The sequence below is a fragment of the Stomoxys calcitrans genome, chromosome 5 (genome assembly GCF_963082655.1).
Source record: "Stomoxys calcitrans chromosome 5, idStoCalc2.1, whole genome shotgun sequence".
NCBI classification, from domain to species: domain Eukaryota; kingdom Metazoa; phylum Arthropoda; class Insecta; order Diptera; family Muscidae; genus Stomoxys; species Stomoxys calcitrans.
In genome coordinates this window covers 110,552,812-110,568,460 of record NC_081556.1, presented here as the reverse complement: position 1 = coordinate 110,568,460, position 15,649 = coordinate 110,552,812, and the positions used below count along the sequence as shown (strand labels likewise).

General features: G+C 37.7%; 2 protein-coding genes and 1 long non-coding RNA gene across 3 annotated transcripts; 1 reads left to right on the top strand and 2 right to left on the bottom strand.

The window, feature by feature from the left end:
- The first annotated feature begins 559 nt into the window (after positions 1-559).
- On the top strand, positions 560-10,643 carry LOC106096265 (uncharacterized). Its single transcript, XR_009398637.1, has 3 exons — positions 560-711; positions 10,182-10,427; positions 10,483-10,643. It is a non-coding gene; the product is annotated as an uncharacterized LOC106096265 (long non-coding RNA).
- On the bottom strand, positions 4,100-7,825 carry LOC106096127 (KH domain-containing, RNA-binding, signal transduction-associated protein 3). Its single transcript, XM_013263714.2, has 5 exons — positions 7,582-7,825; positions 6,582-7,068; positions 6,446-6,502; positions 5,328-5,404; positions 4,100-4,324 (listed from the first exon to the last, which is right to left on the bottom strand). The coding sequence occupies exons 1-5, from the start codon at positions 7,718-7,720 to the stop codon at positions 4,221-4,223; spliced, it is 864 nt and encodes a 287-aa protein (XP_013119168.1). The 5' UTR covers positions 7,721-7,825; the 3' UTR covers positions 4,100-4,220.
- LOC106096116 (KH domain-containing, RNA-binding, signal transduction-associated protein 3) lies at positions 9,736-13,978 on the bottom strand. The gene is made up of 5 exons (XM_013263703.2): positions 13,730-13,978; positions 13,182-13,659; positions 13,051-13,110; positions 12,907-12,986; positions 9,736-10,303 (listed from the first exon to the last, which is right to left on the bottom strand). The coding sequence occupies exons 1-5, from the start codon at positions 13,872-13,874 to the stop codon at positions 10,200-10,202; spliced, it is 867 nt and encodes a 288-aa protein (XP_013119157.1). The 5' UTR covers positions 13,875-13,978; the 3' UTR covers positions 9,736-10,199.
- Positions 13,979-15,649: the final 1,671 nt, after the last annotated feature.

The window sequence follows — 15,649 nt, the reverse complement described above, 5'->3', positions numbered from 1 at the left end:
AGTCTAATTAGTGGCAATCAGAAAGCGCTACGTAAACAACGCAATCATACGTTTAAAGAATTTAATTTTTCAGCAATGCAGGGTACACTCACATATTTGCAATTATTTCCATGGAGCCTGCTTATATTTATAAGGCATACGTACCTGTACACAATAATGTGCTAGTGTGTTTCCCCCACATTCAGAACTTACCTATACGATGGGCCCAATGACCAGTTTCAGAGGCAAAAGAAGTCCATTTTTGAACTAAGCATCATCAGAGTAAAAACGGTGTTTTATGCCGATATCCTGGTTCTATATTCGCTTTTACGTGATATATTTCACCGATTCCTTTTTTTTAGATAATAGAGTTTAAATCAGGAAAACTTGCTGATTTCATTCAGTGGGACATTCCCTTAATACTTATTGTAACATTTTATTTTCGTAATGTTTCAAAAAAGTAATCGTGAAAAAACGGGGTTTCAACGGTGAAAAGCGAACATAGCACCAGCCATATGAATTTGGAAATCCCAACAACAAAATATTGGATATAGGTGGCAACTCTGTGTTTAAAAAAAAAAGTAAACGGTTAAAGTGTATCGTCTTTTGTATGAAGGTGGTGGTAGTGTATCGTCTTTTGTATGAAGTTTTCTCGCTATTTTCCTCGTCTTTCTTGAAGTACAACTTTGTTCGTCCGACCTCGTTCTACCTAATGTATTCATCGACAGAAAGGTAATTTTGTATATTTTCATGATTATAAGGATTCAAGAGCCCGATTTGCCCTAAATAGGAAAATTAAGTCAATGTTTAGATATATCTCTTATAAACCGATCTCAGAATTGATTTCTTGAGCCCCTACTGGTCGCAATCATCTAGGCTGTCTATAACCTGATTTAGCTCCCGATTACACATCTTGAGCCCATAGACGGTATAAGCCTTTTTCGATTTGGCTGAAAGTTAGCACGATCATTTCTGCTTTTGCCTCTAACATCCAAGCCAAGTATGACCTGAATTGATTCATTACCTGATATAGCTTCCATATAAACCTATATCTCGATTTGACTTCTTGAGACACTAGAAGCATTAATCGAGAGATAGGTTTATATTGGAGCTATTGTATATCAGGTTATGGATCGATTCCGGCCATACTTGGCTTGGATATTGTGCAAAATTTCAGCCAAATCGGATAAGAATTGCGTTATTTTGAGCTCAAAGAATATAAACGGAAGATGAGTTTATATGGGAGCTATTTCAGGTTTGACGTGGATGCTGGCGGTCCATGGCGAAACAATTGAAGGTGATCTCATTTGTACAACAACCACAATTCATATGGTGCAATCCGCCATCAAGCTGATCGACGTTTTGTCAACTCAAAGAATTTTGTGTGCGTTTGTGTATACGTGTGCGTACATGAGCAGAGAATATGCGAGAAAGAAGATGACAACAAAGAGAATGCAAACAAAAATCTTACATCCTAATACCGTCAAACCTGGCCGGCTGTTAACAGCTGTTCGCGTGAGACCACATTTTTAAATTCGCCTTGGCTGGCGGTCATAGGAAATGGGTCAGTATCATGGTACAATTAAAGGGTAGTGTCATTAGCACATCAACAAAAATCTATCCCAAACAAAACTACCATGAATGGTTGTCCTCCATTTGATTTCTTTAATGTCGTCAGAGACCTCTTGAACCTTCCGTCTATCTGCCAATAATTGGTTTTAGTTCATTCTGAATTCTCAGAGGATTTAAGAACGGTAAACCCCGAGCCAAAACCTTTGTCAGTTTCTTTAAAGTAGACATCGTAAAGTTATACTTGGAGGTACTTCAGCCACATGGAGCGAATGAGTCCAAAGGATTTTCGAAGAAATTTATTCGCTCAGGTCCTGAAACGATTTTCATCACTTTTCGCCAGGTTGGCAATGGTTACCGCCTTAATCCAACTTTGGACGAATACACACACCTTACAAAAGTTAAATGCAAGGGGAGGGTTCAAACCTCTGTATCCGCTCAAAATCTTTAAAAAGTTGAACTTCCGGTTGATGTTTTGTGGGTTGACAAGACACAAGCTGAAACGTTGAGGTCCAATCTGTGTGGTGTTCATTGCTGTCACGAGAAACTTAGCTGCGAGGTACCGGACGCGTCCACAGTTTGCGGATAGTGGAATGCTCCATACGGAGAAATCGAGTGGAGTCTCAGTGTGAGGTCGGGTGGTACCGCCACTTTCACAAATACTGAGTGCCTATGATGCTCGATATGACAAAGTAGACTATTTGCGGCTTTAAATAACCAATGGCCACCCTGTTCTCGCGGCGATCGGTCCTTTGGTCCGGAACGAGCTTGCTCACCTATAAGAGCTTGACGAGGATCGCCACCTCCACATGAATATGTAGTTACAACAACAACCTGATAATGGGGGCTTGATTGAATTGAGTGCTATCAATGGCATTGTCAATGCTTTTTGGCCTGTGGCGAGTGCTGAAAATAGTTGGAACATGTTTTTCTGGAGCTTTTTTCGGAATCTCTACACAACAAGCCTCGTGTTAATAATAAAAATACAAATTTTTTTAATACTTCTTTTCTTTATTTTCGATTATTTTTCTATAAAACTGTTTACTGTAAAAATACCTTAACTTACCTCATCTTCAACCAGGAAGGGGCTTAGCTAGGGAGCCCAAAAATATTAAAGAAGCCAGGGCAAAATATTTGATATTTATACGATATAAAGGTAATTGGAGCCACATGAGATTCAAAGGTCAAGAAAACAGACTATCCAGCAGAAACATAAGTTGATACCTAGGTAATATCTTAAGACGTCAACTAAATCGGAAGAAACATAGGCTAAAGCACATTCTGAATTTTTACAACTATAATTCTAGGCAAAATTTTATAATACTTTGTCTTAAGACAAAATTTCATAGAAATTTTGTGTTTAGGCACAATTTTATAGAAATTCATTGAAATTTTGTCTTTAGGCCAAATTTTATAGAAATTTTGTCTTAAGGCAAAATTTCTTAAAAATTTTGTCTTTATGCAAAATTTCATAGAAATTTTGTCATTAGGCAAAATTTCATAGAAATTTTGTCTTTAGGCAAAATTTCATAGAAATTTTGTCTTTAGGCAAAATTTCATAGAAATTTTGTCTTTAGGCAAAATTTCATAGAAATTTTGTCTTTAGGCAAAATTTCATAGAAATTTTGTCTTTAGGCAAAATTTCATAGAAATTTTGTCTTTAGGCAAAATTTCATAGAAGTTTTGTCTTTAGGCAAAATTTCATAGAAGTTTTGTCTTTAGGCAAAATTTCATAGAAGTTTTGTCTTTAGGCAAAATTTCATAGAAATTTTGTCTTTAGGCAAAATCTCATAGAAATTTTGTCTTTAGGCAAAATTTCATAGAAATTTTGTCTTTAGGCAAAATTTCATAGAAATTTTGTCTTTAAGCAAAATTTCACAGAAATTTTGTCTTTAGGCAACATTTCATAGAAATTTTGTCTTTAGGCAACATTTCATAGAAATTTTGCATATAGGCAAATTTTGGTATATCATTCTAAATTTAAGATTGAAAACAATTCAGTGACGGCGACTTTATAAAGTAATTGGTATGTGCATGGGATCTCTCTTTGGTGGAAGTTTGGCACGATCGCTTTACATTCGAAGAGAATGTTTGCAAGTTTTCAGCTTTGTGCTCTATACTTGAAGATTTAGGAATTTTCCCCTTATATTTTTTATTTATGTTCTCTATATTCGATTATTTTTATTTAAAATTTAGTTTTAAGTAGGTTATAAAATATTATAATCAGATTAGAATTTAACGGCCTTATTTACAAACAAATGTAGATTTGAAATAGGTTTATTTGACATATTTCCTTTATAAAACTTTCAAATAAACCTTTTTTTAAGGCTTCATAGAGTTTGCGACTAAGGCCGATAAACTTTTTGTTTTAACGAAATATATTAGAAAAAATTTTATTTTTTACCTTTACTTTTGGGTCGTTCTTTTTCTTTTTATAAGATTTCTTTTATATGTTTTATATCACAATGTAGAATTTATAAAATTTTAATCCAAAAAAGTTGTTTATCGTTTTTAAATATACTTTTAAAAATGTTATTATTATGCATGTATGTACAAATTTAATTTGTTTTTATTGATACATTGGTAAAATATTTTTGTCTGTTATTCATCAAACATCTTACAGTGAAATGTTTAGTTGTTATTTTTTTTTTTAATTTAATTAATTTTTGCATTTAATTCCTTTGAATAGCTGAACGGCGAACATAGGGCTGTGGGCGAATATGTTTAAATTTTGCAGCGAAAATCGTAGGGGGTTCATTCCGTTTAAAGGGAGCGGCTAAAATGAGTTGAAATTCTTGTATTATTTTTACTTTATTATGTATTATCTTTTATAATGAATATTACTATTGTTTATATGACAGTCTTTTATTGGTATTTTTTTCGCCCTTTTATTATATAACTATTAGTTTGTTTGTTTGTATGTTTTTTTGTTGCACTTAGCAAAGTCACAGTCAGTTAATGGGTCGATTTTTTTAATCCAATATAAATAAGTCATGAGAATAAAAGTTTTCCCTGCTATTTTACGATTTTGGGAAATTCCAAAAAATAGTTCAAACATTGCAAATGATCAGTGCAATAAATTTGAAGCCTTACCTAAAGCTTAGTGAATTACTTAAATGCTGCTCATTGTGCTCTAAAAATGAGAAAATTCTAAAGGGCCTAAAATTTTAGTTGCTTGGACTTGATTTTAGCCCTTGTTTGTTGTAGTTGCTTGGGAGATTTTTTTTTGTTCTTAAACCAAAACTCTATTGAACTCATCTCATTTTAAACAACACACCATTCTTTCCTGTTATGATCTCTTAAGTGGTGTAGTTGAAAAGAGAATGCCTGAAAGTATAAAAGCCTGTTGATTTTGAAATATGTATATACTCTCTAAAGTGGTGAAGTTGAAAAGCGAATGAAAGTAGTAATAGCCTGTTGATTTTGAAGTAGGTATATACTTCGTTCGAATCATTGCTTAACTACTACACCCTGCCTAAACGCTCTGGTTATATATCCCTCTCATGAAAATACTTTTTCAGAAAACAATTCTTAAGATCTAAACTCTAAATATAAGAATAACGATAATCCTTTGCCTAAACACTAGCTCATCCCCTCCCTTAGTCAACTAGTTTCCTATGGATAATCCACTATGAATTTCTAAACCCTGAGGATAAGAATTCGTGACTATCTCATCTTTGTCCAGGTCCGAAACTATGACTTTTTTACAGATGCACGGCTATATCGTAATCCATTTTCTTTGGACATCACTTTTGTGGGTAGCGATCCCGGCCGCTTACCTGGTTTAAAGGCTTTTTTATAACCACCATATGGTGTTGGTGGAGCGCTTGGTTCTTCTTCCTCATAATCTTCATATCTAAAAGAAAATAAATGAAATTGAATGAATACAATTTTTTAGAAAAATTCTTGTAATATAATGTCCCTGAGGACAAGTCATTCCACACAATATGCGTGGTTGTTTAATATGCTGCATTTTATCAGTGAAATGTTAACTGACATGTGTTAACATTCACAATCAAGGCGGATTTAATAAGGTGGTCTCACGCGAACAACTATTAACAGCCGGCCAGGTTTGACGGCATTAAGATGTCAGATTTTTGTTTGCATTTTCTTTGTTGTTATATCCTTTCTCGCATATTCTCTGCTCATGTACACACACGTATACACACACGCACACAAATTTCTTCGTGTGTGTTGGCAAAACGTCGTCAGCTTGATGACAAGATGATGGATTGCTCCACATGATTTGTGGTTGTTGTACAAATGAGACCACCTTTAATTGTTTCGCCATGATTCACAATATGCAGTTTTTGATCATCTTAATGATGTTCATGGGGCCTATCCACTTAATGTTTTCGCAACTTATACAACCTTATGGTAAGCTGTTATTACACGATCGGACTTGTCATATGTAATTTTAACAAGAGCAGCTCTGAAAGTTGTTGTAGCGACATTTTCATGTGGTGGTGGCGATCCTCGCCACTCTCCTGTAGGCGAGCCCTTCCGGTCCAAAGGACCGATCGCCGTGGGAACAGGGTGGCCATTGTTTATTTAAAGGCGCCGATAACCCGCCTTGTCATATAGAGCATCATAGGCACTCAGTATTTGTGCAAGAGCCGTTGCCGCCCGGTCTCTCACTGAGACATATTTAATATGACAAATGGGTTTTATATGCAATATAAATATGCAACTTTTCAATTAAATCGTGTTTTTATTCAGCGAAAATCCATGTAGACACATGTCTATAAAAAAAAGGACTATACATATGAGAATGTATGCCGTTTAGTCCGCCGTACATAAGGCAAATCTTATGAATAAAGAAAGTGATAGCTCACGTGACATGTCTGATCGTGTAATAGCAATTTTGAAGAAATATTTGCATAGACAGCATACTTACCCATTTGAATATCCTTCACCGCCACCACCTAACGCCGCTAGTTTGGGAAAAACAGATCTGAAAATTAGAAAAATTACAAACATTACATCTTACTAACAAAAAAAAAATAGTATTTTAAGTGTTTAGCGAAACATACTTTTGTGATATGACCTTTTTGCCAAAACCAGCTTTTGTTGTTTTCGGATCCATTTGCATTAGCTCGCGATATTGCTCCTGCGAGATCTCGTCGTTGCTATCGGGTATGATGTATTTACGAATTTCACTCAAAGCATATGCTATGCGAGCATAAGCCTCAGCTGGTGGGGCAATAGTGGAAAGTTCAACGTATAGATTTTTATTCAAATGATTATATGCTGGATCGCCCGATTGCCGTAGTTCCTCTTCACGTTCCTGATCACGCATAGAGTTGCGCCCTCTAATGGCTATATTGCATAAGGTCTCGTGATGCAAGCGTTTAAGGGTATTTCCTTTGGGTCCCAAAATTTTACCCTGAAAATTGAAGTGGGGATATTGTTTGACGGGCAAGTGCACATTTTGGGACAGCTTGATAGGTTTCTGTTGGAAAACATCTGCTTTGAGTTCCTTGCCAGGAATGCGGCCGGTAAGATAGATGCGGTCAATTGCTGTAAAGCAAAAGAGAAAAGATAAAAAAAAATAATTAAAGGCATTCAGTATGAGACAGTCGTAGTTTTGGTTTGGCAACATGACACGATGAAGCGTTGACGTTGGCATCGCAAGGCGACGCATTGGCAAAATAGCATTTGTATAACCATGAACGTGTGTGTGTGTGCGTTTTAGTAAATGCATCTAATAATAAAAGATAATGCATTTAATTATATATACAATTATAAAAGTAATTAAGGATATTGAATGACTTCCCCTAAATTACTAAAATTTTCAGGAAAAGACGGTTGATTAGAGAGTGCCAAAAAGTTAATCCCAAAATGTCAAAAAAAAAATCGAGACCCCATTGCCAACAAAGGGAAAGCAATAATAAAATAGAATCAGCTTACAAATAGTTTAAGGAAATTTTATAACTACCGGTAAGCTAAATCAAATGTCCCATACCATAAATGATCCCTAGAAATAGGTATAGACACAAAACTAAATAAATTTCTATGATTTCAACTACTTGCCATCTCTAATCAACGCCTTGCACAGGGGATAATCTTCAGGTAGACGAGCTTCTTCTTTTAACAATTCATCGATATATTCCTGGGCAACTTGGTTGACTTTGGGAGCGTGGTCATCCTTGGTATCATTCTCAGCACTCATATTGTGTTTATTTTACAATTTTACCGCAATGAAATGAAAAATATGCCAAGTGACGTCTTTACTTGTATTTTTCCAAAAAGAAATTAATGTCGATGAATCTGTTGTCAGCACTGAGTTGGTAACACAGGGTGTTCACTAGTGTTTTAACCTAATCAGCGACGCTGAGGTGACGTGACGTAGAACGCAGAAGATAACGGTACACAGACGAAAAGAAAGAAAAAAAACGTCAAAGTGGCTGTTGAGTCGTTAAATAAGATCGGTAAGAAAACAAGTTAAAAAAATGGTTCAAGAACTCAAAAAGAAGTGTAATAAATTCCGTAATAGAAATTGAAGATCTGTATCAGTAATATGTACCCGCACAGTGAAACCGTTAGTTCCTTCATTTATCCATTCTACCGATCAAACACCCAGAGACGTCAAATTGAAACTTCGTTATTATAGCGCAAGGTTCAGTGGTACACAGATGATTGCGCATGAGGGGTTTTGAGAGACAACAGGCGCTAGCAACACTAAGTGTTGCTAGCGGGAGAAAAGAAAAACGTTCATTCCAAAGACTAAAGAGTGATCAAATCGATGCATTTAGAAGGTGGAATGAAGTCCAAAAATTTTACTTAACATAAACCATCATACTGAGGGCTTTGGTACAAACACACCGAAGAGCTGGCTAGGAATGGATCGCTGTTCTTCTATCGGGCTAACTGCACTTTATACGGCGCACCTCCAGAAATTTGGTATGCAGAGGTGGTTTGACCCCAAGAACACGATTCTTAAGGCCGTTTTTGGGGCAACGGCTCCTGGACCTCCTGGGGGACATAAAACCCCTATTGGTGGAAGTGCTCCAACCTATACAATATGCATATTAAATGAAAGGTATTAGCGAGTAGACTACTACTTCAGTTGAGTTGCCAACGGCCAAATTTTATTTTTATTTATGATTTTGATTTTATCTTCTGGCAACGCAACTATAGTTGAGTTGCCATCTATAATCGACCCCATAGCCACAGATTCCAGTTCTTCTTAATGAGTAAGATTTCAAGATCTTCTACTCTATAATTTCCTGGGATAACTTTGTAGTCCGGCACGCATAACAGAGCCGATCCGTCGCAATCGGTTCTAAAGCTGATCAGTCCACACTTTCTGGCATATAGGTAATTGGACTAAGTTAAAAACAGTGCCCAATAGAGTTGACACACTATCGATGAAGCATTCCACTATACCCAACCTGTCGACGCGCACGATAGCTCGCAGTTTAGTTTCTCGTGATAACTTGCTAAGCTTCCCGACTAAAGAGAAAGCTCCCTTATCTTCCTGCATCAGATGGAGTGGTCCTCAATGCTATGTGATACGCAAATAATCCATCCTTTGGATCTTGCTAAGTAGGTGAAATATTGAATCGCCGTCCACCAAACCACAGACCAATCCCATGGTAAAGGATTGACCCGATGGAGTCCTTCATCGGCAAGGGCCCTCAGTGTGTAAATCACTGCCACTGGTATCACTACTGACCTACCCTGCTAAAGTATAAAAAGGCAGCAGCAACCGAAAGGTTGCCAGCTTGGCTATTTAAGCACGACAGGAACACGTAGATAAGGCGAATGCTCCAATCATATGGTCCGATTGTTGGTATCTCAGCACTTTATGCTCAGTGCACAAGAAAAAACACAAATATCAATGTATAATTGAGATTATTGAAGCCTTTCAATGTGGCTATAGACCTGGCAAAGGGCGCCTTTGGAGGTCCTAGGGTAATTTTTAGATTTTTTAGCCATTTATATCCGAACAAACTGCCATCTTTCTGATCTAAAAATCAAACAAACATATTTTTTATTAATTTTGCTTCATTTATATCTAAGGGTATTTTTATGGAAAACAGTCAAATCTAAGGAACAAAGTAATAATGTTTGAACATTTAAATTGAAGGCCTTGAAAGCCATGTATAAAAAAGTAATTATTAAGAAAATTAAGAACCAAAACATTTTTAAAAAATTCCATTACATTATTTTTTTTAAATATTAAATATACATTTAGAATATTGTACATATTTTATTTGTACATGGCTTGTGACTATAATTCATGTGGTTATATTTTCAATATTCATATATTGATTGGATCTGTTTTATATTTGTGCATATTACTATGTAGAGCACAAAATGTGAGATATCGACTGTTGTATTATGCTATCGATAGCTCCCCGCTGTAAAGCTTTACTGAACAGACCAAAACAACATATGTTTATTGTACATAGTTTTTAGGCATCTATTAAAATATTTCTTATTTAGGTTATTCATGTCTTTAGCAGCTAATGTAGTGATTTATTTTGATAAAATATTTAATAATAAGATTTATTTGTATAACTGTATACAACAACTTTGGTTGGTAGTTGCATTTATTTAATGAATTTGGAATTTAATAGCAATTAACAGCTATCAGTCTAAATAATGTTATTGATAACATTTTGTAGATTATCACAGCGTAGTTGCTACTTCCTATACGTGGAAGTTCTTGGATATCCAGGATATGGTTTTAAACGAAATTCTCTTCTCTCATGATACACTGATGCTTCGGGACGTCTGGGTGGAGCAGCTAAAAAAGGAAGAGATAAATAGGAGGTATTTCTGTCATTGAAATTCGTAGATTTTTAATGAAATAAGTTAATTTCATTTAAAATATCACGTTGATGTTGGATACCAAGTAAAGTTTCAACGTGGTAAGTTCAGACCAATCTGTGCTAGTTAAACATAAGTTAACTTATTAAATTTCAGCTTCATGGGACATGCTATGCCTACTATTTCAACTTATCTGTGGCGTTTTCAATATGGGTTTGAAGTAACAGGGTTCAGGGTTTGAATCGACTTCAGGGCTCCTATATCAGTCCAGTATATCAAGTGGTTAAAATGATAAAAAAAACTTTGGCGAAAAAAAAAAATCTTCACCTTCATAATCTTACGACTTCTACCCGTTGATGCATAGAACTATACGTGCTCTACGGTCTCAAACCCTTTCTCATCTCTATTAAGCGCCTCTTTCTGGACCCAGTCAATGACCTGAAATTAAAATGGTCACAACATATTGGGTTGCCCAAAAAGTAATTGCGGATTTTTCAGGTCGGCCAAATAAAGTTGATGATGACCAAATCAAATCATTAATCGAATTGGATCGTCATGTAACTGAGCGTGAGATAGGAGAGAAGTTAAATATATCAAACAAAGGCTGATATCCACCAAAAGAAGGTTATGCTGTCTGTTTGGTGGGATTGGAAGGGTGTGGTATATTTTGAGCTTTGAGAGCTCAAATTGATATTTTGAGAGTTTACTGTCAACAATTGGACAAATTGAATACAGCCATCAAGGAGAAGCGACCAGAATTGGTCAATCGTAAAGGTGTCATATTCCACCAGGACAACGCTAGACCGCACACATCTTTGGTCACTCGCCAAAAACTGGCTGGGAATTTTTGATGCATCCACCATATAGCCCTGACCTTGCACCATCAGACTACCATTTATTTCGATCTTTGCAGAACTCCTTAAATGGTTAAACTTTCGGCAATGAGGAGGCTATAAAATCGCACTTGGTTCAGTTTTTTGCAGATAAAGGCCAGAAGTTCTATGAGCGTGGAATACTAAATTTGCCAGGAAGATGGCAAAAGGTTATCGAACAAAATGGCAATTATCTATTTGATTAAAGTTCATTCTAAGTTTTATTAAAAATGCATTAACTTTCTTTTAAAAAATCCGCAATTACTTTTTGAGCATCCCAATATTTGCATTTTGAGATAACGATCCTTATCAAGCTCCTGTATGTGAGCAACGTCGTTCCGGTCCATAGGACCTATTGCCGCGAGAACGTTGTGGACATTGGTTATTTAAAGGCGCCAATAACTCTTCTTGTCCTATCGAGTAGCATAGACTACATATCGCTCACGAGACAAGGGCCGCTGCGTTTTCCTGCATCTTCTCGATCATCCTGTTGGGACTCCCCCTATCCAGAGCCTGAAACCAGACCATACAGCAATTGGTGCGAATCGGCCGCATAACAGCAGTGCTTCTAAAGTGTAGCGTCCTATGTCTGAGCGCCTTATATGCTCCCTAATGACAGACATTAAGCGCTTTTGACCTCCCGCCTGTCTTTTCTTCATGATTCTCCTCCCATAAACTCTGAACAAGAATTATGCCGTCCTTTCCTTTCTAGAGAGCGGCAACTCCATCCCGTCCAAACCGGTACCGTGCAAACCTCAAACAGTTTCTTTGTGGTTGTAGTTGTTGTAGCAGTTTGTTGTGTTCTATCTTTCGACTGCTTGATTCTGTTGAGTGTCAAGACCAAGGAACTCTGCGACTAAAATGGGGTGCGTCCACAGGGATCTGGGTCTGAGTCCAGTGGGCCTGGCTGGGCAGTTAAAGAGGTGAGGTGTATCGTGCGGTCCCTGGTTACAATCGCGACATACATCTTGTAGATATCTATCCACCAGGTGATGATCCTCGATATAACGAGGCGAGTTATTGTCTTCTCTCCATAACCAATGACTACCATGTTCCCGCCGCGATCAGTCCCTTGGACCGAAACGAGCTTGTTTACCTACAGGAGCTTGGCGAGGATCGGCACCTCCACATGCAAATATGGTTACAATAACAATAATGGCTTCAGCCGCGTAAGAAACCACATTTACCATATCCTCCGCAAAGGATGTGAGAGCTATTTGCTAGCGATTCGTTTATCTTCCCTTTAGCATCACATCATCCTAATTAACATCATCCATTAGAGAGTCATTGACTCAATCCATACTCTATTAAAAGTCACTTCATGCCAAAACCCCTTAAAAGTAAAGTCGTCTATCACTAAATTCGGTTTGCTGTCCCCAACACATTATCAAGGGCACTTTCAACCGACTCACTTTTGATGTTGGCTCTCTCGTATCTTTATCAATTGTTTCCGACGTTTATCTTCATAGAAAATGTTGTCCTCTATGACTCACTGGTAGCTAAAGATAGCGAATGCATTGGGGGCCTGTTTTATCTCCGAAAATATGAGACTACGAAACCATGTATTCCATAGCAAAATGTGGTTTTCTAGAGAGATTTCTAGGGGACACGTATTGAAGAGTTTGTTCAATACAAACTATGGTCAATAAGGCTGCTTTGGAATTTGGCCCATACATTTAATGGCTTTTTTTACTAAATGTTTACTTACTCTTGTAATTATTGTAATGTTTTGTTGGTGGTGGAGGTGGCGGAGGTATTGTTTCGTATTCATCTTCATATTCCTCATACCTGTTAATAGTCAAAAGAAACAAGTGATTGTTTTCTGTATTGACCACAATTTTTTTTAACATACTCAGGATATCTAGATGCTCTTGAGAATCCCTCTACACTTTGTAGTTTACTGAAAGCAGATCTATGCACAAGGAATACAAAGAACATTTTTTTTAAATTAAAGTTTCAAGAGGTATGTTATGTTTGTATTACCTATGTGTGGCTATTGGTCTATTTCTGGCATATTCCGGATGCATTTCCAGGAGTTCACGGTATTGTTCTTGAGAGATTTCATCATTTTTATCGGGTATTATATACTTACGAATTTCAGCCAGGGCATAGCCTATGCGAGCATAAGCCTCCGCAGGTGGCGCTACCGTACTAATTTCCACATATAAATTCTTATTGAGATGATTGAAAGCAGGATTTCCAGATTGTCTCAATGCCTCCTCTTTCTCCTCGTCTCGCATGCTAGAACGACCCTTTATGCCAATGTGACATAAAGTCTCCTGATTCAATTGCTTCAGGGTACTGCCTCTGGGACCTATCAGTTTGCCCATGAAATTGAATTTAGGATACTGTTTAACCGGTAAATGTACATTCTGGGTAACTTTCATAGGCAGCTGTTTGTAGACATCGGCATGTAGCTCTTTGCCGGGTATACGACCAGTAGCATAAATACGATCAATGGCTGCAGTAAGGAAATATGTCAAATACATACATAGGAAAACTTATGATCCCAAGTATGCCTTTGAACTTACCATCATCTATAACTTGGGCACAAAGCGGAAATTCTTTTGGCAATCTTTCCTTTTCTGTCAACAGATCTTCAATATACTTTTGGGCCACATCGTTTATCCTGGGAATGAACATCTCATAACCCGCAGATTCATTGTTGTGTGACATTTTGAAGCTGCCGAAGTTTTTGGGAAATAAGTATTCGAATTTATTAATTTATTCCGGGAAAATCAAAAATGAGTCTGATATTGTTCTTCTTCTTCTTCTCGAATTCACGCACCATGTTGGGGTTACCGAAATGTGACATTACTTATGGCCATATGTTGTCACACACAGGGGTGGAGAGTAGAACAACATTAATTTGTAAACAAAAGGCCTCTTTCAAAAGCCATGTTGAAAGAAGGAAATCTTTTATGTGGCTTACAATTATAATAAATATGCTAAGATATTAAAGATCCAATAACCTGTTGAGAGAAAAAGTTGATTTGTAAAGAGAATACTCTTTTGAAGTAATAGATAACGGCATTTTCTATATAAATGGACGGTAAATCAAAAATGCTTACAATAAGGATCAGTTGGCAACTCCGACAATGAAAACCAATTTGGCAAAGTTGTAGCTGTTGTTGTTGTTGCAGTTTTTTGTGTTCTATCGTTCGTCTGCTTGATTCTGTCTGGCCGGGCAGTTAAACAGGTGACGTGTATCGTGCGGTCCCTGGTTACAATCGGGACATACATCTTGCACGTCGGCGTCAATCCTAGCTCTGTGGGAATTGAGGCGGCTGCATCTGCCGGAACGTTCTCTCTTCTAGCGCTGAACCTTACGCTCTATATCGTGTAGATCTACCTTAAGGCTTCTGGGTTGTGGATATCTATCCACAAGATGATGATTTGGATGGTTTCTGCGATAACAGCCCAAAAGGTATTGGTTAGACAGCATGTAGTTATATCTTCGCACTGGTAGGATCTTTGTCTCCAGATGGAGGTGGTCTACATGAGAACTGAGGAGACAGCCCGTCGCAGTTCGGAGGGCGGCATTCTGACAAATCTGAATATTATTCCACTGCGTGCCATAAAGTTGACGAGACCACACTGGCGCTGCATAACTTATCACAGACCGGCCAATTGCTTTGTACGTGGTCAATAAGGTTTCTTTGTCTGCAACCCAAGGGCTGCCAGCAAATGACTTGAGGACCTTGTTTCTATTTTTGACTTTATCGCAAATTGCTGTGGCATGTGGGGAGATTTGGCAGCTCTTACACATAGAGCTGCCAAATATGACGCCAAGTATTTTGGGACAATTGATGATCGGAATCAATTCTCCATCGACCATCACAGTCAACTCAGTATTCACCTCAAGCGTATTTGTAGTGAACAATGTGGCTGAAGATTTGGTGGCAGATATCTTCAGATTTCTTGCAGCGAAATATGAGGCAAGTTCGTTGAGGTAGACGTTCAACCTATCGCAGATGTCAACAATGGGTGGTGTGCCTGATGTCATGATTGTACAATCGTCCGCATATGATACGCTATGCCGTCTGGAGGGGATGGAATGGAGGATAGGTAGATGTTAAACAGTGTCGGAGATACCACCTCACCTTGGGGAACTCCCTGTTTCACCCTACGGTGCTTCGACTTCTTATTCCTAAATTCCACAAATGGCTGGCGACCACACAGGTAATTCGCGACCCATCGTTTCAGGCCTGGCTCGAGGGACGTGTTGGCGATGTCCTCAAATAATTTGGCATGGCTGACCGTGTCGAATGCCTTCGATAGGTCCAGTGCCACGAGGACCGTCCTATCACATGGCCTGGGCTGATTGAAGCCACGGCAAATGTGTGTGGTGATGGCATGCAGAGCTGTTGTTGTGCTGTGCAGTCTCCGAAATCCATGTTGATGCTCGGCGAATGGAAATTCTTCTACGAGGCTCGGGAGGAGTAATGGCT